Below are 22037 nucleotides of genomic sequence, written 5' to 3' on the forward strand. Positions count from 1 at the left end.
CTAAGATCACCCTGGGGTGGATTAAAGACTGATATTATTAATGCCTATTTTTTTGAGCAGAACATTTGCTTTCCTCCTAATGTATTCCAGTTACAGTCTTCATTCCCCTCTTTGTACAGAGTCCAGATGCTCAGCACCAATCTCTTAAAAGCTCTTCTGCCTTCCACACTCCAACCTGCCTTCCGCAAGGGCACTGCTGACATCTTTCCAATAGCTGGCAAACAATGGCTCTTAGAGGATTAAGTCTCTTATTTATATTTATCCAGATATGGTTCAGCTCCATCACAGACTGAATACCCGTGTTCACCTGAATTTAATACGATTAATGGAAACCTGTCTGGAATTAAGTAAGGCAATTGTAACATCAAACTTGTCTTCAGCTCTTTGAAGAAGACCTAGTGGAGGCTGCCAAAGTGTTCAAAGCCAGAAAAGAGAGAGCAGCCAAGGAGGCACAGGGTAATGGGAGGAAAGGGTCTGACCAATGAAGTAGATCGCAAACACCACACCTAGGACCTAGAGGACTGGGTCCTTGTACTTCAGTGCTGGGCTTTGTTCAGGTCTGCTGATGAATCTAGTGGTCCCACTAAAAATTAAGGCTCAAAATGCATTTTAATATATTGCCTTGTGATTGGATTTGTGTCTTTACCTGGGATTATCATCTACACCTGTGGCATATCAGCTACTGTTCTTAGTATACCCTCCACCAAGTACCGTGGGACATTTAGCAATAAATAAGGCCTGAATTTTGTGCTCCGTAATGCATACAGACTAGTCAAGGCAACCGAGGCATACAGGACTACTTAGAATGGAAAGATAGTTATAGTTTCCTTCAAATGTAAGCATCAAGTTCCATAAACACACACACACACACATACATATATATATACACACATACACACAATTTAAGGGGAAAATTATTTACCCCTTAAAGTGTCAAGCATTTATAAATTTCCTGACCAGTGATGCTGGGTATTTATAACCTCCCTGGGTTTTCATTCTCATTTAGAAAAATGAAATTAATAATATCCTGTGGGATCATGTTGAGTTAAACAAGATGGCGCATGTGAAGAAGAAGCACTTAGCCCCATGCCAGGCATCAGCAAATTTTTCATTTTCTTTCTCTAGCTTTGCTAAAATGAAACACATCCTGAAAGCCATTCTAAAATGTGTAAAACATTAGTCCAACTTGGCTTCCATGTATTTTTTCATTATAAGTCTTCACACTGAGATTTTTCCTGTATGGATTTAGGAACTGATTCAGCCCAAATGCAGTCTAATCTTCATGGTAAATTTCTGTGCTTCTGGACTTCCAAAAACATTGCAGACTTTTTGCCTTGACTTCTGTATGGATGTCAGACCAAAAGGGGGAAAAAATATCTTTTTGCGGCTAAAGATACTGAAGTGTGTCCATGATTTTGTAAGGAAGGTATGAACTTTGGTCTTGCCAGTGTGCTTGAGTTGACTAGAGGTGGGGAAACTTCATAGTAATTCGAGGGAGCAGGCAAAGCATGACAGTTAAGCCTAAGGGCTCTGCAGTCTCCTGGTCTGGATCGAAATCCTGGCTCTGTCACTTCCTGGCTGTGTAACTTCAAGGAACTTCTTTGCTCTCTTTGACTTGGCTTCTTCATTTGTAAATGGTGATAAAAATAGTACTTGATTCAGACAGTTCCCGTGAAGACTCAATAGAAAATGCTGATAATTGTGCAGTCCATATTTGTTAGCTATTATTATTGTGAGGAAAATGCATAAAATAAAAGCTGAATTATTTTTATAGGAGAGGAGACTCCTTTTCAGAGACTAGAATGCTCACAAGCCCTTTGGAGGGCGCTGTACCCTCAATGTCTCCATGCCAGCTCAGGAACTGGATTAGCCATCTAGAAAGGGCTGGGCTTCCTGGATTCAAAAGGGAGACACCTTGAGATAAGGAATACCTCACATGGGCCTGATGAACTCTCAGTGGTCCACAACCTTGGCCCACAACCTCTTCCACGGAGTTACCCCATCCTCTGGAGTGACTGTGTTGCCAATTCTGCCTCTCAGATTCCTTTTAGGTCTGTTGCTACTCTGTACGCAATTTTTCTTTAAACATGTAAACACCATTCAACTTCAGACATGCTAGACAAACCCTTCCTTGGTCTGCCTTCTTTGGCCCTGTAAAATACTGTCTTCAGTATCCTTTTGCTTTCCTCCAAACTCATCCATTACCTGATTTGTCTGTCTCAGAGACTTGAGGGTACTTTGTAAGTGTGTCTCAGCATGGAGACAACTAGCGTCTCCCTGTCCACCTCCCTGGTTCAGAATGGAAGCTCACAGCCAGGTAGACACAAGGCCACAAGATTCCTTTCTGTCCTGAACGAATTAATTGGATACCTGTTTCACTGCTTAGAATGTAGAGGACAGTAGCATACCATGGATGGGTGGGTTGTAGCAGGTAGGAAGGAGTATAAGAATGGCCCCAAAAGGTCACATACCTAACATTTTGAAGTATTGATTATTTTATATCCACTATAGATGGCTCTAGGTAAAGGAGAGTTTCTGGTGTGAACAGAGATGGGCACAAAGATTGGAGAGCCATCTCAACTAGTCAGATTCAATGCTCAGCCAGGTTGCTCAGGAACCTTCCAATCTGAATGGCAAAGGTGGGGTTTTGAAGGAAAGCAGTAGTTTCCTGGTAAATTGCTTCAGTCTGGCTCAGTGGAGTTGAGCTCTACTTACCAATGCAGATGAGTCCTGTCCAGGTGTAGACCATGGATGAGGTCATTGCCATAAGGGAAAAGTTTTTGGTTGTCATTGATTTTATAAGATCACAAAAGAGATACTGTAAGCCCTGCCTGACATCATCACTGGAAAATGAGAAGAAGATGAGAGATGAGCATATCTTTCATTGAAAGGCAAGAATACAGATGAGCTCATCTGAAGTTTTCTCAGGAAGAGAGAGACAGAAAATATTTCTCTTTTCCTGGCATGCTTTTCTGCTTTTTTATGAGTTGAACAACTAACACATACTGTGTCTAATAAGGAGATCACAGAAAATAAAATATAAAGGAAAATAAAAATAAAAGGCCATTGTCCTTGAAATTCATCTTTCCTTACCCTCTCCCCATCATGATTTAGCAGCTGCAGTAAAAGACAAGTAGTTTTGTAAGGTTTTTATAACACAACTCTTTTCAGATTGGCATTTCTGAAAATTTATCCAGCAATTCTGTAAACTAGAGAAGAACTTTGCTTCACAGACAGACTCAGAGAGAGTCCTATCACCGGTGGCAAAGATAGACAAAGGCGGGTTTTCTCCAGTGCATTAGATGAGAAGGAAAGGTAGATATGTTTGGCTCTATTTCATATGGTGCTCTGAACAACAGGAAAATGGCCACTAACAAATCCAAGTTGCCATCAACAGATCTTATTATCTGATATGCTACTGAGTAATCAACATCCTCAAGTTTTGTTCAGTAGGTACAAATGTGGAGCATGCCTGCTAAAGAGCCCCAGCTTTTATAGAACTTAGATAAAATGGATAAGAATATAGCAGGAGAATCCACCAGCTTGGAATAAAGGAAACAAAGAAGTACCAATGATCCAAGCTAGTCCACCTCAGATTCTGAAAAGGCAATTTTCACATCTATCCAAAGGAATGAGGGAAGGATGCATGGTCGGACAGATAGTGGGATATAGCGTATCCTGGGTTAGTCATTTCTAGGACAGGCTGCAGTATTATGTGTTTGTACTAGGTATGAGGTCCATTGTCAAGGGTTCTGCACTGGAGTTAACTTTTTTTTTTTAATTTTTAATTTTTAATTTTTTATAAACATGTATTTTTATCCCCAGGGGTACAGGTCTGTGAATCACCAGGTTTACACACTTCACAGCACTCACCAAAGCACATACCCTCCCCAATGTCCATAACCCCACCCCCTTCTCCCAACCCCCCTCCCCCCAGCAACCCTCAGTTTGTTTTGTGAGATTAAGAGTCACTTATGGTTTGTCTCCCTCCCAATCCCATCTTGTTTCATTTATTCTTCTCCTACCCACTTAAGCCCCCATGTTGCATCATGGATGGAACTAGAGCGTATCATGCTTAGCGAAATAAGTGGAGTTAACTTTTTAAGAACTGTTTTCCAGAGCGGCTGCACCATTTTACATTTCCACCAGCAAGGTGTGAGGGTTCCAGTTTCTCCACGTCCTCAATAATGCTCCTTATCATCCTTTTTTTTTTTTAATTATAATCGTGCTCATGAATGAGAAGTACTATTTCACTGTGATTTTAGTTTATATTTCTCTAATGATTAATGATGTCAAGTAGCGTTTTTGTGCTGATTTGTCATTTATAGATCTTTTTCGTTGTAGTGATAACTTAGTTAAAACAACACAAATCTATAATCTTATGATTCCATAGGTCAAAAGTCTCGTATAGTCTCAGAAGATAAAATCAAGATGTCAACAGGCTGCATTCCTTTCTGAAAGCTCTAGGGGAGAATTTTTTTCTTTTTTTGCTCATTTGGGTTGTTGGCATACTTAGTCCCTTGCAACGTAGGACTCTGGTTCCTGTTTTGTTACTGACTGTGGATGGAGCGCCATTCCCAGATTCTAGAAGCTATTGCATTCCTTGGCATTTGGCCACCTTTGTCCGTCTTCAAAGCTAGAAATGGCAGGCTGAGCCCTTCTCATGTTGCTTCTCTCTGACAAACTGTCTCCCTCTTCTGATTTTAAGGGCTCGTGTGACAGACTAGGCCCACCTAAATAACCTAGAATGATCTCTGTATTTTAAGGTCAGCAGATTAGCAACCTTAGTTTCCTTTTGCCTTGTAGGATAACAAAGACACTGATTCCAAGGATTGCATATAGGCATCTTGTGGGGGTGGGGCATTAATCTGCCTACCATACCCTGTTTGAAGGCACAGCTCATTTTCATTGAACTATTGCCATAGAAAAATGCAAATCTAATGTAGATAGACTTTCTAACTTTTCCAGATAAGTCAAACGTTTCAAAATATTCACAAATACACACACACACACACACACACACACACACACACACACACATACTTTCAATCTCTCCATTTTTTACTGAGCCCAACTAATTCAAACTTGTAAAAAATTATTTTCAGGCTAAACACATCTGTGCTATGAACATAGCCTGGAGGTTACCAGTACCCTCCAGTCAAATCTTCCATTTTCTGTATTTTCTGATCAGCTATTATACCACATTTCCCAGTCTAGTCAGAGTATTACACAAAGGGTAATAATTTATTTTATTAGATTATACTAACTAAAACCATGTAATGATTTGGATGAAAGAGAAACATTTATTTTTTACTATTACAAAAAAGGAAACTTATTGTAATCATGGAATAAGTAAGATTCTAAGGCAAGTATCTGCCTCATTACAAAATTTAGGAGCAGATTTTGAACTATAAATCTGTGTCCTTATTATAAACAGAGGGGTTTTAAATAGATACACTTTTGGGTCTCTTGAAGACCTGAAAGTTTCATGAATTTCTTACATGCAAATCAAGAAGAGCAGTCCCTCCACCTGCTATACACTTCCCTTACCTGAAATTCTAATTTTTACAAATTTCCCTCCTTTTACATTGGGAGGCTAGAAGAAATATAGTTTTTGCCAGTAATGCCTTAGGAAAAACAACAGGTTAGAGGAAAGGTTCCCAGAGGACTGGTGATGAGAAAGGGCACCAGGTAAGCAGAGTGGACTGAAGGTTCAGATGCCGACTCTCAAGGCAGGAGGTAGAAGTGAAGTGAAGGAGACCCTACATGAGAGACTGAAGGACAGGAAGGAGTTAAAAATCCCTGAGCTATAAAATGTGAAAGGCATTTGGAAGGAGAACCAGACTAAGAAAAAAAAAAAAAATCGTGCATTTCAATATAACTATTATCTATAACAAAGCGACTCTTGTTGAAATGGCTAGGTAGCCAGATCTTGAGAAGTTTCTGGCCAGCATGGGATGGTAACTAGTAATAGTGTCTGTATCTGTCATTATTCATTTCAGATGTGCAAGATGTTGTTGGCCTTTATAACGGCTTTCATGGGATCACACTGATTGTGGCCCCTTAAACTCTATTTAACTCATGAGTCTCAAAATCTTCAACTGGGAATTCTCACCTCAGGGAGTTTTTGCAGACTTAACTCCAATGGCCCTGATTAGAAGCCTGTGATAAATTGCAGAAGCCAGTGTTTCTTACAGCATTGTTTGCATATTCTCACTCACTACAGGCATTACCCATCGATGAAAGCTGGATCAAATGCGGTTGTTTTAGTTTTAGATATTGAAAGTATGTGAAATTTGTAAAACCTCTTCAGTGGGTGTCACTGCCTTGTTCACCTTTCTCTCAAGTCGAGATTTGGGACCACTGTGGATATCACAGCTGCTTTCCTGAACATTGACGTGGGGGTCCCCAGCAAGTCAGCCTGGCATACACAATCTCGCAAGTAGATTCTTTCTGGCGTCTCCAAGGAGACCAGCCCTGGAGTGACGTTTAAGCTCTGTGTTTCTGTCCAGATACTGATGGCAGTTTCAGGAGAATCCATTGTATTGAAATTACTTCTCCTGATTATTCCAAAACCTTCATAGTTCTTCAAAATGGAAGCAGTTGAGCTTTTTCTCACCAAAAGATTTGGTCCTTCTCTTTCTGTCCTTTTCCTCTTTCTTTTCTTTACACTGTCCATTTCTGTCTGTCTTCTTAGTTCATCAACACCCACCGTAACATTTCCTCTCCGTTTTAGCAGAGCTGATGCCGATGATTGCTCACATTTGTTCCAACCTCTCACTGTGCGATGGAATTACTCTAACAGCTTTACATGCATTAGTGTACTTATTCCTCAGCTCTGCAGCTATAGAAGTAGAAAAACAAGGCAGGAATAACTTGCTCAGTCCTCAAGCATGTGACCCAGAATCCATTCCTGACTGGTAGTCTAGAAGGACTCTGCCAGTCGCTAGTTTATGCTTCAGAAACTCAAATCCAGACATTTGGTAGTCTTCAAACCTATTGCCTACGGTCCCTGTTTTTGTCACTACCCTGTACCCCAGCAATCCTCAACATGCCTCACCCAGCCTAGGAACTCATGCACATGCACCCTTTCCAGCAGAGATTACCACCAGCTCAGTCAGAATCACAAGCCTTTGAAGTACAATTCATTTTTGATGGCTACTATTAGCCACCAAATGTTTGTGACTCATGTTAGAAATGAAAAAAGATCCGTTTGGTTCACTTAATGAGTCAACAAATATCCACTAAGCCTGGGTTAGCATTTGCTAGCCTGTGTAACAAACAAAACCATAAATATATGATGGCTGAAATATCATAATTATTTCTTGTTCACATAAAGTCTAAAATTATTGCTCAAGAGAGTTTCTGTAGATTGGGTCAAGAAGTGGCATATTTCTCACAGCCCATCTGCTAGAAGTCGTTACCTTGCTCACACATAACTGCAAAGAGTCTGGAAAGTGACCTAGCTGTGTGACGGAAGAAAAAAGAGTTTGGTTAGTAACAAATCCGTGTCAGCCATGGCTTTTAGAATGGAAGGCATCATGCTGTTAAAAACAAAGTTCCTATTAGCAAAGGCCTGGCCTTGGGCCCTGAGAAAAAGTTACTTAAAATGCTCTCTGTTCTTGGCTGCACTCAAAAAACAAACCTTCCATCTCCTCTGGCTCCTCTCTCAATCACCTTTATACTGGGCCAAAGATATTTTTCAGGCACATATGTTCAGATTTTTTCCCATTGGGTTTTGATTTTACCCAGAGTCACACATGTGGGAAAGAGGCACGAGCCAGAGCCCAGACTACAGAGGAATGTATTTCTGAGCATTTGCTCCTGGGGCTGCTCATTCGTTCATGCCTCAGGATGAGGACAGTGCCTGGGATGCCGAGCATCCCTGCTCTAAAGGCAGTAGGAGGAGGCACACCATTGGATACCAGCACACAAGGTTCAGCTATGCCTTCCATTCATGCTTTGGACAAGGGCTGCCCTGTCTGGCCATTAATGAAGCTCTACTTCCCCTGTTCCACATTATTTCTAACCAGAACCATAATCCAAAAGCTAAGGGCTGTGATATCGGAAGTGAGCAAAAACAATTCTCTTAATGCTTCTGTTTCTGTTTCTCTCTGACAAACTTGATGCCTCACATTAGACCCAATAAATGGAAACACTTGCCTCTGTTCCCATCTCCTTGTTTTTCTTGGGCATATAAAACAAGGATAATCTCCTTCTGTATAGATCTTATTCGACTGTAACACAAATTCATAGATTAAACAAACGCGTCATCTAGAAACCCTCTCAATTACGTCAGGAAGCAGTGCACCTGGGATCTACTGGCTGAGCGCAGTCGCAGAAGGGAGTGGCCACCGGTGGCCCAGGCACACAGGCCTGAGAGGCCACATTTGGCCCGGCGGTCACAGCCCATGCGCTGGACACTTCTGTTTTGCCTCTTACAAGAGCTTTTTTTAATACAGTATTCAATGACATTTGGTTTTTAGCACTGTCTTCCCACAAACATCTAATTTCTCATTTCTCTCACCCTCTCTCTGCATCTCTCCTTTTTTGCTTCTTAGTTAACCTCTGTAATTAAAGTCAGACTCGTTCATGCTACTAGAATCAGACACAAAGCTAGCTAGGCATGGCGTTCTTTAGCCGTGTTCCCTTATTAGGTGATCATCCAGGTGGTCTAAAATAGGCTCATATTTTTGTTGTTGTTGGTTGACCATTAAAATCAGAGCTCCAACATGAAAATTTCAAATAGGGAACTAGTAGTGATCTCTCAAAACAAATCTCCCCAACTCATCACAAATCCAAGAAATCGGTTACAGAAAAACCAAGAATGTGGTTATCAGACCTGACTGTGTATCAGAATTACCTATGAAGTTGTTGAAAATATAGATTACAGCTTCTGTCCCAGAACGGACAACTGTGTCAAAAGGCTGAACTGTGTCCTGGAGAAGCCTCTACTTGTGCATACTGGAATGAGATGGTTATACGCACTGGATGAATCTGTCTCCTTGGCAACCATGATGGAGTAAATCAGAAGGCACCCAAAAGCATTTCGTGGTTGCCTTGTTCTTGGGGTAGGAAGAACCTTCGTGTCCCAAGTCAAAGTCATGGCTCTGTGTGCTAGTTTTTTGTTTTTTTTTTTTTAAGATTTTATTTATTTATTTGACAGAGAGAGAGAGACCACAAGTAGGCAGAGATACAGGCAGAGAGAGGGGAAAGGAAGCAGGCTCCCCGCCAAGCAGAGAGCTTGATGTGGGGCTCGATCCCAGGACCCTGGGATCATGACCTGACCCGAAGGCAGAGGCTTTAACCCACTGAGCCACCCAGGTGCCCCTCTGTGTGCTAGTTTTAAACCACCTGAGATTCAAATGTAGATCTAGAATGGAACTCAATAATGTAACAGCTTTTTCTAATAGATCTAAGAGGCGTGGTTAAGAGACATTGTTTTCATTGTATATTTCCATTGATTATAAATACTTGGGTGACTTTGTGATTTGTCTTAACAGTGGATCATAAAGGTAATAAGAAATATACAAGTAGCCTTTACTGATGACAGTCCCTCCAGTGACAGGACAAAGGCCATTACTTTTGAGCAAAAGCTCAGAATAATTAATTAAGGGCTGGGTTTAATTCAGTGACTTTTGAATTTTATAGCTATACACTTGCAGCTATAAAACCCACTTTTATTATTAAAATTCCTATAGGAAAAATAACTTAGTAATTGTGAGTCTGAAACTCTCTTGTCCCTAACCTACTTTTCTCCACTGGCACCGTTGTTTTTATTACACAGTGAGGCAACTTGTAGTATAGCAGAACAGATTATGTTTTTAATAAGTACCCTGGGAGTTCTGAGGCAGCCAGTCCACAGATAAGGATTTGAGATCCCCTATAAGAAGCACTGGACCTCAGGTCAAAATCTAGCATCAAGTTTAGCCCTATTCCTTGTTGCTTCATGGCCTTAGACAATCCATGAAGCCTCTCTGAACCTAAGTTCCTTGATTTCATAAAAGAAATACTTGACCCGCCCTGTTATGAAAACAAAAACAAATTCAGATAATGTATATAACACACCACCTGCACACATGTATTCACTTATTAGATATTTATTGAGGACTTACCGTCTGCTAGGACTCAGTGGTAGGAATGAGAAGAGAACAAGAGAGCAGTGATCCCTGCTTTTATGGAAGCCACGTCGTGAGGGATGGGGGACAGGGAATACACAAATGAATTATAAATTCTGATAATTCTTTGCTTATGAAGAAAATTAAGTTGGTAGCGAGATACATAGCCACTGGCCAGGCATAAAGGGGTATGTGCTTCAGATGAAATGGTTAGGAAAGCTCCTATAGGAGGTGCTACTTGCGCCTGAGGACCAACCGAAGATGACAGCCATGCAGAAGTCTGTAGCTGGAGGATGGCAGGGAAAGAGAAGAGCCATGGTAAATGAACTGATCTTTTGGAGAAAGGGAGAGAAGGTCAGGATGGCTGGAGCAGTGATAGATGGGGAGTGTGGCCTCAGCGAGGTAGGAGAGGTTGACAGCTGAACACGTAGAAGACATGGTTGTTTGATCATGAAAAGGAACTTGAAGTTTTGTTCTAATTGCACTGATAAAGCACTGGATAATCTAATCCAAGGAGTTACATGATCTGATCCGTGTTTGAGATTGATCACTCTGGCTGATGCAGGAGGAGGCTTATAGTGGAAGACAAGTGGAAGTGAGACCAGTTGGGCTCTGCAACAGTCCAGCCAGAGATGGTAGCAACATCACATCACAGCGACAAAGGGGAGTGCGGGGCTTAGATTCAGGGTCTATTTAGAGTTCAAGCTGGAAAGCTTCCTGTGGGCGGGGAGGGGAGGTAGGTAAGCCAAGGTGTATTCAGGGCCATTCCAGGTGCGTTCCCTTATTATCACCTGCATTATTCTCAGAGAGCATAGTACAGACTCACTCATATTCACGTCACCTCATCCATGTCTCGAGTATATGGAATATAGGTGAAATAAGAGGAAAGAGCCCTAAATATTCACAACAGATATGGAGAGCCAATGCACATCTTCAGAACTTACTCAAGTTTCTGCCTTTGAACATAGCTTTAATGAGCATAATAACCTAGAGCCCTTAAAAGGGAGGAGAGGAGAGGAAGGAGGGACAGCTTGTTCTAGGAGTCTGTAACAGGGCAAGCAGGAATAATGAGAAATAGGTGAAGGAGAAAACAAGAAGTAAAAAGCATAAAAAATGGGTTAAAGGATTGAATTAAATTATGCTTTTCTTCACAGTTAATGAAGGCACAGAAGGGTGAATACCATCATAGAGTGTCCTGCCTATAAAAATGGTTAAAACAAAACTAAATCCATTTGGCTTGCAAAGAATTAAGCGTAAGGTATATAAAAATGATTTCACATGGACCTTTTTTCCCCCAAAGTGCTCAACAAATGATTCTTTTCATTGTATTTTATGGTCAGGTACCTAAAGCGGTGAACTTTCTCCCCAGCTGATAAAGGCCTATTAAAATGTAATGTACCCAGCACTTGACTTCTGGCAAAATGGCATAGAGGCACTTTTCCCTATTCTTGCTAAATACAACTAAAATCCACGGAGGTGATACATGAAACAAAGTGAAGAAGACTAAAAAGTGGAGAGCAAAAAGCAGACCAGCTAGAGACCCTGGGAAGTGAGAAACACTATTGTTACTTCATCAGTTTTCTTTTTGCTTCCTAACTTCCAGGCTTGGAGCTGAAGAAGCCAGCCGTCAGGAAAAACAATAGGAAGGCACACACACACATACACTCACACACAATGCTTAACTAAAGACTGTTCTCTCTAGCCAAAGGACCAGGAAAGGGGTCGCCTACCAAGAGAGAAAACCTTTGGGAAACTCTACTTCAAAACAATATACGGTGGCCCATCCTCACCGACACCAGCAGAAGTTGCATGGGGAACCTCAATTTCACCTCATCAGACTGAAATGAACGTTCTTCAGTACCCCCACAGATGTGGTGTCAGAGAAGACTGATTTCATCTCCACAGGGTGGAATGTGGAAAAGACATGGGGAACCTGGGGAACCTGGAATTCCATCCTCATTGTGCGGCACCCTCCTTACCCTTTTCTCTGGGGTGGTATGACAGAGGGCCTCTTGGAGAGTCAGAACTTTCCCCCACCACCCAGCAGCAGTGAGGCCCTCCCATGTGGTGGGATCAGTGGAGACCAAGTGGGAGCCAGAAGTCCCACCCCTGCTGAGTGACAGAGGAGGTCAGGTTGAGAATCTGGACCTCCACTTCCACCGCAGAGTAACAAGGCAGCCCCTCCCTGCCCCCCCCCCACCTTAGTGGTTGCAGAGAAAGCCAGCTAAAACAGTAGGCTTAAATAAGATCCAGATTTGCATAACGTAATATGAAAATGTCCAGGTTTCAATTGAAAATCACTCATCATACCTCAAACCCACTTTCACCACTCTTATTCCGCATTCTTACTCAGTTTCAGCACTCTTACTCAGTGCTGGAAGTTCTATCCAGTGAAATAATGCAAGAAAAGGAAATGAAAGGCATACAGATCAGAAAGGAAGAAAGAAAACTATTTGCAGATAAAATGATCACCTACTTAGAAAATACCAAAAAGTCTGCTCACAAAACGTCCTAAAACTAGCATGTAAGTTTAACAAGGTCATGATATATGCAAAATCCAACTGTATATCTATATATTATCAATGGACACTGAAATTAAAAATATAATTTATCATCCCTCAAAAAATCCAAATAATTAGGTATAATTCTAACAAAATGTGTATAGAATTTATATGCTGAAAAATCATAAAACTCTGCTGAAAGAAATTAAGGGAGATCTAAATAGACCTACACTGTTCATGGATTGGAAGATTCAGCACAGTTAAAAACATCAGTTCTCCCCAAATTGATATAATGGTTTAAGTCCTATCAAAATCTCAGCAAGATTTTATGGTTATAGATAAGATTATTGTAAACATATATAGAAAAGCAAAGAAACTAGAATAGTAAAGAAGAATAAAGTGGAAAGTATCAACCTACTCAGCTGTAAGATTAATTATATGCTTATAGTAATTAAGACTATGTGGTACTGGTAAATGATAGATGCACAGAACAGGAGAACAGAAGAGAGAACCCAGAAACAGGTGCACAGAAATATGCCCAACCTATTTTGACAAAGGTACAAAAGCAATTCAATGGAAGAACAAGAGCTTATTCACCAAATGATGGGGTACATCCATAGGCCAAAAAAAGTGAAGTTTGATGGAAGTCTCACACCTATACAAAAATTAACTGAAAATGTATCTCAGACTTCAATGTAAAATGTGAAACTATGTAATTTTACCAAAAAAGTATAGGAAAAATCTTCAGGATCTAGGTGTAATAAATAGTTTTGACTTAATATCAAAAGCATGGTCCATGAAAGGAAAACTCAATAAATGAGACTTCATTAGAGTTAAGAAAATTTATATTCTGTGAAAGATCATGTTTAAAAAGATGAAAAAAAAAAAAAGCCTACAGAAGTGGGAGAAAATCCTTGCAAGCCACATGTCTAACAGAGGACTAATATCTAGAATAGAAAGAACTCTCAAAACTCAAAAGAAAAAAATAACCCAGTTAGAAAGTGTTCAAAGGACATGAAGAGACATTTCACCAAAGAGGATACAAAGATGACAAATAAGCACATGAACAAATATCCAACAGCAGTAGCCATTAGGGAAATGGGAACTCAAACCACAATCAGGTATTACTACACACCTATCAGAATGGCTAAAATTAAAACCAATGACAACACTAAATGCTGGCAAGGTTGGAGAGAAACTGGATCACTCATATATTGCTGATTTTACATTCCATAAAATGATACAGCCCCTCTAGAAAATGATTCAGTTTCTTGAAAAATTAAACCTGTAACTACCATATGATCTAGCAGGGCATTTATCCCAGATGAATGAAGGCTTATGTTCTCACAAAGCTTGTACAGAAATGTTTGTATCAGCTTTATTTGAATAGATGCAATCTGGAAACAACCCAGATGTCCTTCAACAAATGAATGGCTAAAGAAACTGTGATAAATCCATGCCATGGAATACTACTCAGCAATAAAAAGGGACAAACTATTGATACATACAACCATAGTACCATGATAGACCCCCAAAAATCTCAAAATTATTGAGTGGAAAACAAAGTTTAAAGATTACTGTTTTTATAATGTTCTTGAAATGACAAAATTATAGAAATGCAGAGGAAATTAATGGTTGTCAAAGGATGAAGCAGGATTGGGGACAGCATGTGGGCTCCTGTATGTACGTTCTGTGTCTTAACTTTATCAATTTCAGTGTCCTAATTATGATACTATAGTTTTGTAAGATGTTGCCATTGGGGGAATCTAGGTAGAGCACACACGGGATTGATCTATGTGATTTCTGACAACTACATGTGAATTTGTACTTATCTCCAAGTAAAAAATTTAATTAAAAAAAAAGCTGAGGTGACTGGCTGGCTCAGTCAGTAAAGCATGTGACTCTTGATGTCGGGTTTCTAAGTTTGAGTTCCATGTTGGGTGAAGAGATTACTTAAAATCTTTAAAAATAATAATAATAAGCCCTTAAAAATAAGAGCTATAATATCATTTGTAAATTTAATGATAAAATGCATAAATCATCACAGCTTGTTAGATACTATGCTCCATCCTCAGATTCTTCAATCCATGTTCTTTTCCTGAAATTCTGTGGTAGATGAGCGGATGGATGGATGGTTTCTATATCGCGCAGTTACAATTTTTTTCAAAGGAAAACATGATCAGTGGGAAAAGCCTGGGTATACAAGTTGTTCATTGTGCGTCACCCCCGTGTTTCAAGGGAACGCCCTGAGCCCACAGTCACCATCTAGTAAAATCTCACATTCCTTCCCACCTTCAGGAAAACCACTAGTGAAGACATCACGAGGGACTGTGATCAACACCGAGGAGGCTGCCATCACAGTTGACGTGGGAAGCACCATCAAAACAGTGCAAGGAGTGAATGTGACAATTAACTGCCAAGTTGCAGGTGAGAAATGCATTCATGTATTAATTCATCTGTTCAAATATTAATGGAGCTCAGTACTAAGTTGGAGGATACAAAGATAAATACAAATTCTACATTCAGGGACTCAGGTCTAGTAGGAAAGCTAAGGCAGGAACCTCAGTCACCCTGAAAATGGACAATACTACAAAAGTTTGGAGGAGGAAAGATGAATTCTGGGTGGGATGGAGGTGGTTTCTTATTTCAGCCTTAAACACTACATGTGCCAAGATGGAAGCAAAGAGTGTTCCAAGCGGACAAACGAATGTGAAAAATTCATGGAAGTAGGAAAGCCCAAGACTATAAGGGAACAGTGTGTGTTTTGGTCTGGCTGGAGCCCAGAATAGAGAAACAGTGTGGAGGGGCTTAAGTTGTAGTAAGGTGGCTTGCAATTGCACCATGGAAGACCTTAAAGGCTTGGCCAAGGAATTCAGGAAAAGGCAGACAGAGAGTGGCATTAAAGAGCCTGGGGATAAAAATATATGTTTATTAAAAAAAAAAAAAAAAAAGTGCTAGAGGAGGAAAAAAAAAAAAAAAAAAAGAGCCAGACTTGCAGAAGAGTAAGCCAACAGCAGTGCATAGAATGGACTGAAGATAGGAAATATTGGGACAGAGAGGCCAGTTAAGAAACTGTCACAGTAGTTGGGGTGCCTGCCTGGCTCAGTGGGTAGAGCAAGTGACACTTGATCTCAAGGTTGTGAGTTTAAGCCCCATGTTGAGTGTAGGGATGATTAAAAAGTTAAATCATAAGAACAAAAGCTGTCTTGGTAGTTTAGGGAAGAGGTAATGGGGGCCCAGGCTCAGGGCAGTGGTGATGGATAGGTAAAGAGTGGAGGAACACCAGAGAGGTGGCAAAGGTAAGACCAGCAGGAATCTGGAGCTTGCTCTCATCCAAAGTGGGTAGGAGTCATGATGGAAAACCGCCAGTGCTCTTGGGAGTTGTGATCAATAGGAACTGCCCTCTACTTGGCCTTGCAAACTCAGAGGCCTATAGGGACCAGAAAGTCAGAGGGCAGCGGAAGAGGCATAGACAATAGGGGGTGGTAGTATGTTCTTTATAAAGGTATTACCTGCCGTTAAGAAGCCAAAAACATCAGCACAGAGCCAAGGCCCGGCTGTTGATTCTCCCTTCCTCTGGACCACCAGTGGGTGGCGTCTATCCTAAGGGTCTTCACTCTCACAGTACAAAGAAATGAACAGCTGCTGTGCCAGGGTCCAGCTCCAGGCCCCTCATCGCCATCCTCATCAGACACCCCCACGTGTGGCACACCCAAAGCTGGCTTCCCCAGGCATACTCAGCGAGCACAGTGGAGCGGCAGTGGCATCCTTTCTCTGGGGCTTTCTTTGATCCAAGATCTCCACCCCATCCTTGGAGGTTTTGCCTCCGCCTGTGATTTATAGGACACATAACCCAGTTCAGAATAAGTAGGAGGAAGATCTTAATCTAAAGCATGTTGTTTCCAAAGAACAGCCAGTCTGGTTTCCTCTGAAATATTCTGGTAGCTCCAGGAAATCAGAACTATAAATCTATCTCTGTCATCAGAAATTAGCTTCTCTTTATAAAGCTTCCCTTGGCCTGCGTGTCCAGCCTCGTCAGTGAGACCTTCCTCAGTCATATCCCGTCAGGCCCGGCCCTCCCAGAGAAGGGGTCAGACAAACCCTCTCACAAGGGCTTCCCATTAAGGAACTGGCCTTCAGGCAGGGCCTGGTGGTGCAGGAGGGGCCTTCTGGCCCCAACTGGCACCCCGTGCCCGACCACCATAAACACGTGCCTCAGAGACACAACACTGACCAGAGATAGAGCCAACTGTGCTGGGTCTCTTCTTTTTTTTTTTTTTTTTTTTAAATTTTTTTAAAGATTTTATTTATTTATTTGACAGAGAGAGATCACAAGTAGGCAGAGAGGCAGGCAGAGAGAGAGAGAGAGAGAGAGGAGGAAGCAGGCTCCCCGCTGAGCAGAGAGCCCGATGCGGGACTCTATCCCAGGACCCTGAGATCATGACCCGAGCCGAAGGCAGCGGCTTAACCCACTGAGCCACCCAGGCGCCCCCAGTGTGCTGGGTCTCTTCTTAAGAGACAAAATGGGGAAGAGTAAGAGAATGGGGAGAAAGGGGACATGCAACAAGGAAGTGGGTGCTTAAAGGGGACGGAGAGAACCAGAATCCAGGTGAGGAAATACGTACCGTGGGGAACCAGGGACACTAAAACCAGCTTTGGCCAATTCTGTCTCGCCACTTGGTGCCCTGTGTCCCTGACCCCACGCAGAGACTCACTCTTGGGGACTTCATTGTGAGAGCTCAGGTTGTTGTGCCTACTTCTTGCCTGGCCCGGCCATGACAGGCTTGAGTTTTCTTTTTATGCAGAGAACCATTTGTGTTAATCATGGTTGACTAAAATAAATCTGTGTATCTTTGTCATTGTGTCTTCTGTTAAATAAGGTATGTATTCGAAGTGGTGGGCAAGAGCCTGCTTTTGATTACACAGTTGGTCTGTGAATTTGCTGGACAAAGACATCATCCTTGAGCTACATCTCCAGTCAAAATACTGAGTGTTATAAAGGTTAAGAGCAGTAGGAGTGACTTTTACTTTACTGATACAAGTGCCTCTATGGCTCTCTTATGGGGTAATTTTAATGGCTATTTTACCCTCCATATTAAGAATATTACATAATTTATGTAGTATAACTCATGTCCTCCTATATTTGAGTTGTTAGCAGTTTCTCATGAAATAACTTCTTGTACAAACATACTTTCAACTTGTAAGATGCACCTCACAAACTGCTCCCAACCCTTAAACATAACAAGTATTAAGCGGTGAGTATGGTGAGCATTCTTTCTGAAAAGTCATCCAATCCAGTTTATCACTCCCACACTTTTTCCTCTGCTTGAGAAGAGTTGAGAAGACCTTGTAGGAGATAAAAATCTGGGGGAGAAGGGAGTGTTTCAGCCACTGGGACCAGCATGTGAAAAGGGCCTGAGGTAGAAAGAGCAGGCTGTCTCTAAAGGAGTAGAATATGGCTGTGGTGACTGTAGAAGAAACAGAGAAGAAAGTAGCATGACCTATTTCTGGAGGTGGGGGCAAGAGCAGACAGGGGCTAGCTCTTACATGCTTTATAAATTATGGTATAATTTGGGATTTTGTCCGAAGAACAAAAGAAGATTTCAAGAGACTTAAGAGATAAAATTCTTAGGACTGGTGATGCAGAAATAAATAGTTGAGGAATCAGCGGCAGGCAGTATATTTATTCGGGTAGGCTAGACTATGCTAATAAGTAGACCCCCAAATATATCATGGAGCAAACAAAATAGAAGTTTATTGTTGTTTACCCAGGAGTCCAAAGAGCTGACTGCCCCACATAGTCAGGGTCACAGAATGCTTGTGGCTCTATTATTTTAAACACGTGCCCCCCAGGGCCTCCTCCCGGATTATCTCTAACCTGTCAACCAGAAGAGGGGAAGAACAAAGCATGGAGGATGGTTGGGAAGGCTTTGAAGGACCACACCTGGAAGAGGCCACTTCTCACGGTCCCTCTCGTCACCGTCCCTCTCCCCACCATAAGGGATATTGAGCAGTGGGGCCAGGATGGGCACCCAAGAAAAAGAAGGAAACGGGTTTTGTGAACCCCTATCAATGTCTGCCTCCATCCGTATGGAGAAAGGTGACATGCTAGACACCTCCTCTCCAGACTTCCATGGTTTTTCAGAATAACTGCCACAGCTAATATTTTAGTTACTGCAACCTTTCCTTTTCTCGCATCACGCCATGGAAGAAGCCACTGGAACGCGTCCTGTCAGGCAGCTCAGGATGCTGACAGGCTTGTGTGGTGTGTGGTGCCAGCAGCCTTCCAAATACAACAAGGGGTCTGGTCAGCAAAAATATCCTTTCCGGATTAAAAAAAGAATACTCTAGTATCACCCTCCCTGGAGGCTCTGTGGAGACGAAAGTTTCTAATCCTCATAATCATCTAACCCATTGTGACTAGACTCACTTAATTCTTTCAAGCAACAGGGAGAGCATTGTGTTGCTGATAAGATAGGCCAGCAAAGGGAAAAAGGCAAAGCAGCGTTTTTTCCCTCCCCTGTTTTAGACCAGTCGTAGCTGGGAGGCTAGAGCTTGGAGCTTATCCAAGTAACTTGTCAACACCATAGCACAGGACTGCGTTCTGTGGTGGAGCATCTTTTCTGTCATTTTTTAGACATTTCTTCTGGTATAAGGTGTGGTCACAGCACAACAGCCTAGGAGGGGGAAAAAAATCTCCCACAACCTGACCAGCTTCTGGACAAGAAGAGCGCTGACAAAGCACACATGGGTTCTAGAAACCCCTCTTCACAATAATCTTGGTGTTATAGCTACAGCAAAAAGGTTCGTTCTCAGAGTAGAAACAAGGATTTGACAGTTCAGAAACAATAGTGTAGCATTTCTGATGTTCTCTGAAGAGGTAGTCAGGTACAGGGCGTGCGGTGTGGTCAACATGGTAGGCTGGGATCTGTGACATCAAATGACTGAGTGTGAATCTCTGCCCGGCCATTGGTCGGTCACTGACTGGCTATGGGGGGAGGAGTAGGGAGACACAGAGGCTCTGACCCCGCGTCATCAGTCAGGGATCCAAACTAACATCACTTCAGGCAGATTTTTGTTTCATCTCTTTGACAAATGTGATTATCTTTATAAAATATCTTGGCTTATAGCAAATGTTCACCAGGTGTTCTTTCTCCTCTCACATGCTCAGGATATCTTGCACAGTCCCTGACCGTTGTGCCCTCCCTATGTTCAGCTATTCTGAATGTCGGTATTGGGCATGTGTCTCTGGTACCTTTTCAAGGGACTCTGGCTTAAACAAGGGCTGGTGACATACTCTAAAGGCTCATTATCATCTCTTGAGGGGAAAAAAAGGAAAAAAAGAACTCTCTGGGGCCTCCTCTTCCCTTCTTCTGTTTTTAAGATGTCAGAGCCAGTTGTGAAAGAGACTGAAAAGATTCTGAAGTATCTCAGTGTCATCTTCTGCCGAGGCCCCCAGTCCTATGCAGGAAGCCCCCAACATGGGACACCAGACACAACTCGACCATCAGCAAATTCTTGATGCAGGCCATACTGGAGTGAGCCTGACAGAGATTTGCTAATAAATATATCAAAGAATGCGCACTACATAATTTCTCTCCCATCGGCATGGGCGTCACTTCTGTGGTTTTAGCTCTACAGAGACTGGAGGTAACCTCCTTCCACCCTTAGCTATCCTGAACGTTTGCATTTCTCCCATGAGCCGCCTTCTCCTCACCTAGAGAATTCAGTCATTGTGGTAAGCACCCTGTTGCACACTGGCAAACACCCCGATTTCATGGGGGTGCAGGAGGCAGAGTGATTAAGGGAATTAAAGATGCTCGGACCCACTTCCTGGGGAAGTGAGAAATAGCTCCAGGTCTCTCTTGGGGCCTGGGTTCTCTCCCTCTGCCTCTTGTTTCTCACCTCTCCCTGCCCAATTTCCTCTCTTCTCCTGCATGTCTCTGCCTCTGGCTGTCCTGCAGGAGCATGGGCCCTTCCAGAGAAGGAGGCACTGGGAGCAGCAGCAAGTCTTGCTGCGGGATGGTCCATGTTGCCGAGATCCTCAAGAATGTTGGTGCTGGAGACACACACACTGTCCCATCAGTTCAGTGGTGGAGGGAGTGTTCCCGCTTCCCTTCACTTTGTGGAACCAAGGGCCCATTTAGTCCAGCTGCCTGGCTCTAGAACATTCTTAGGTCCTAGCAGGGACTGTGTGCTTGCTGCCCACAGCACTCTTCAAAAGAACGTGCCAACAAGGGAAATACTTGCAGAAAATGATCTGTAGGACCTCAGTTCTCCTTGTGCTTTCAGGAGAGAAATGGCAGGGAATGCTTTCTTCAGCTTACCTTTCGGAGGCTTTCTCCTGAATGCTGTGGATTTTTTTTCTTTTAACCTAAAAACTAAGCTCGGGGTCCAGAGCCCAAGCTCGCATGACTAGGCATCATAATGCTCTTGCTCTCCCTAGTGGTGCTGCAATGAAAACTCAGCTTTTCTGCCTCTTACCTGCCCCATCTGTCCAGGTGTATTCAGGGGCTGGGCCACCCTGGTCCTTGTGCAGTTGAGTGTTGGGCGTCATGGGACCCGCCTCTCCCCGATGTGACAGGCATGCAGTCTCTGAGTCTTCATCCCATTTCAGCAGCCCTCCTCCTTCCAGCGAGTTTGGTGATCCATGGTGTTTCTCATCAAATTATTGTTAATCGGAGTAAAAGAGAAAACCAGAGAATCCCTCCTCTATTCCTTGTAATAGGGAGGAAGGCCCTGCAGACTAGCCAGATACTTTGACCAGCATCTTGGGCCCCTGCTCCAGGCCCAGCTGAGGCAGCAGAGCAGCCAGGATACCCGTGACTTCACACAAGGCCGTTCATCATCAGTGAGGGAGTGTGAGACCACCTTCCTGCCTCTACCCTACTTCCTCCTACTGGGAGCTCAGGAGCAGGAAGTCCCCAGGGGCCCATAATTGGGGCTGCTACTGAGCCAGGGGTACAGAGTAGGCTGCTGGCAAATTCTGTTCAGCAGATTCAAGGACAAGTAACAGATACACAGGCCGTCCTTTGAAGATGTCTGTGTCCTCACCAGTAGGCTGCCTATTAAAGGCAACACTGTCTTTGCCCCAAATGCAGCATGTAGCCCCAACTCAGAGAAGCTCAGAACTAAAGGTTAAGCCCTTTGACTCTTCCTGACTTTGACCCCCATTGACCAGGATTTGATATTATTGACATACCCTAGATACATACTCAAGAGCTGTGAGTAAACTCGAGTGGAGCCAGCAGGCCGAGGGTGAGAGGAATGGAGCCTTCTGCTCCCCAGAGACCTGTGAATTGATGCCCCAGATTTTCTGCCTCTGGGTTCACTCCAAGCTCAGCGTCCTGCGGAGCCTCCCACACAGACTGTCTCAGAAGGCTCGTCCTGGGCCGGGGCCTGCTTGCCAGCACGGCAA

The 22037-nt window shown here is 42.8% G+C and overlaps 1 protein-coding gene across 2 annotated transcripts in view; it reads left to right on the top strand.

Moving 5' to 3' along the window:
- Positions 1–22037, top strand: part of LOC309846444 (ADAMTS-like protein 1) — a 393439-nt gene that overhangs the window by 287683 nt on the left and 83719 nt on the right. For both annotated transcript variants that reach the window (XM_082695353.1, XM_082695354.1), the window contains one exon: positions 14918–15046. In XM_082695353.1, the coding sequence (XP_082551479.1) occupies positions 14918–15046 (129 nt within the window). The remainder of the gene's footprint in view (positions 1–14917; positions 15047–22037) is intronic.

The sequence above is a fragment of the Mustela nivalis genome (assembly GCF_964662115.1).
Source record: "Mustela nivalis genome assembly, chromosome: 13".
Classification (NCBI taxonomy): Eukaryota; Metazoa; Chordata; class Mammalia; order Carnivora; family Mustelidae; genus Mustela; species Mustela nivalis.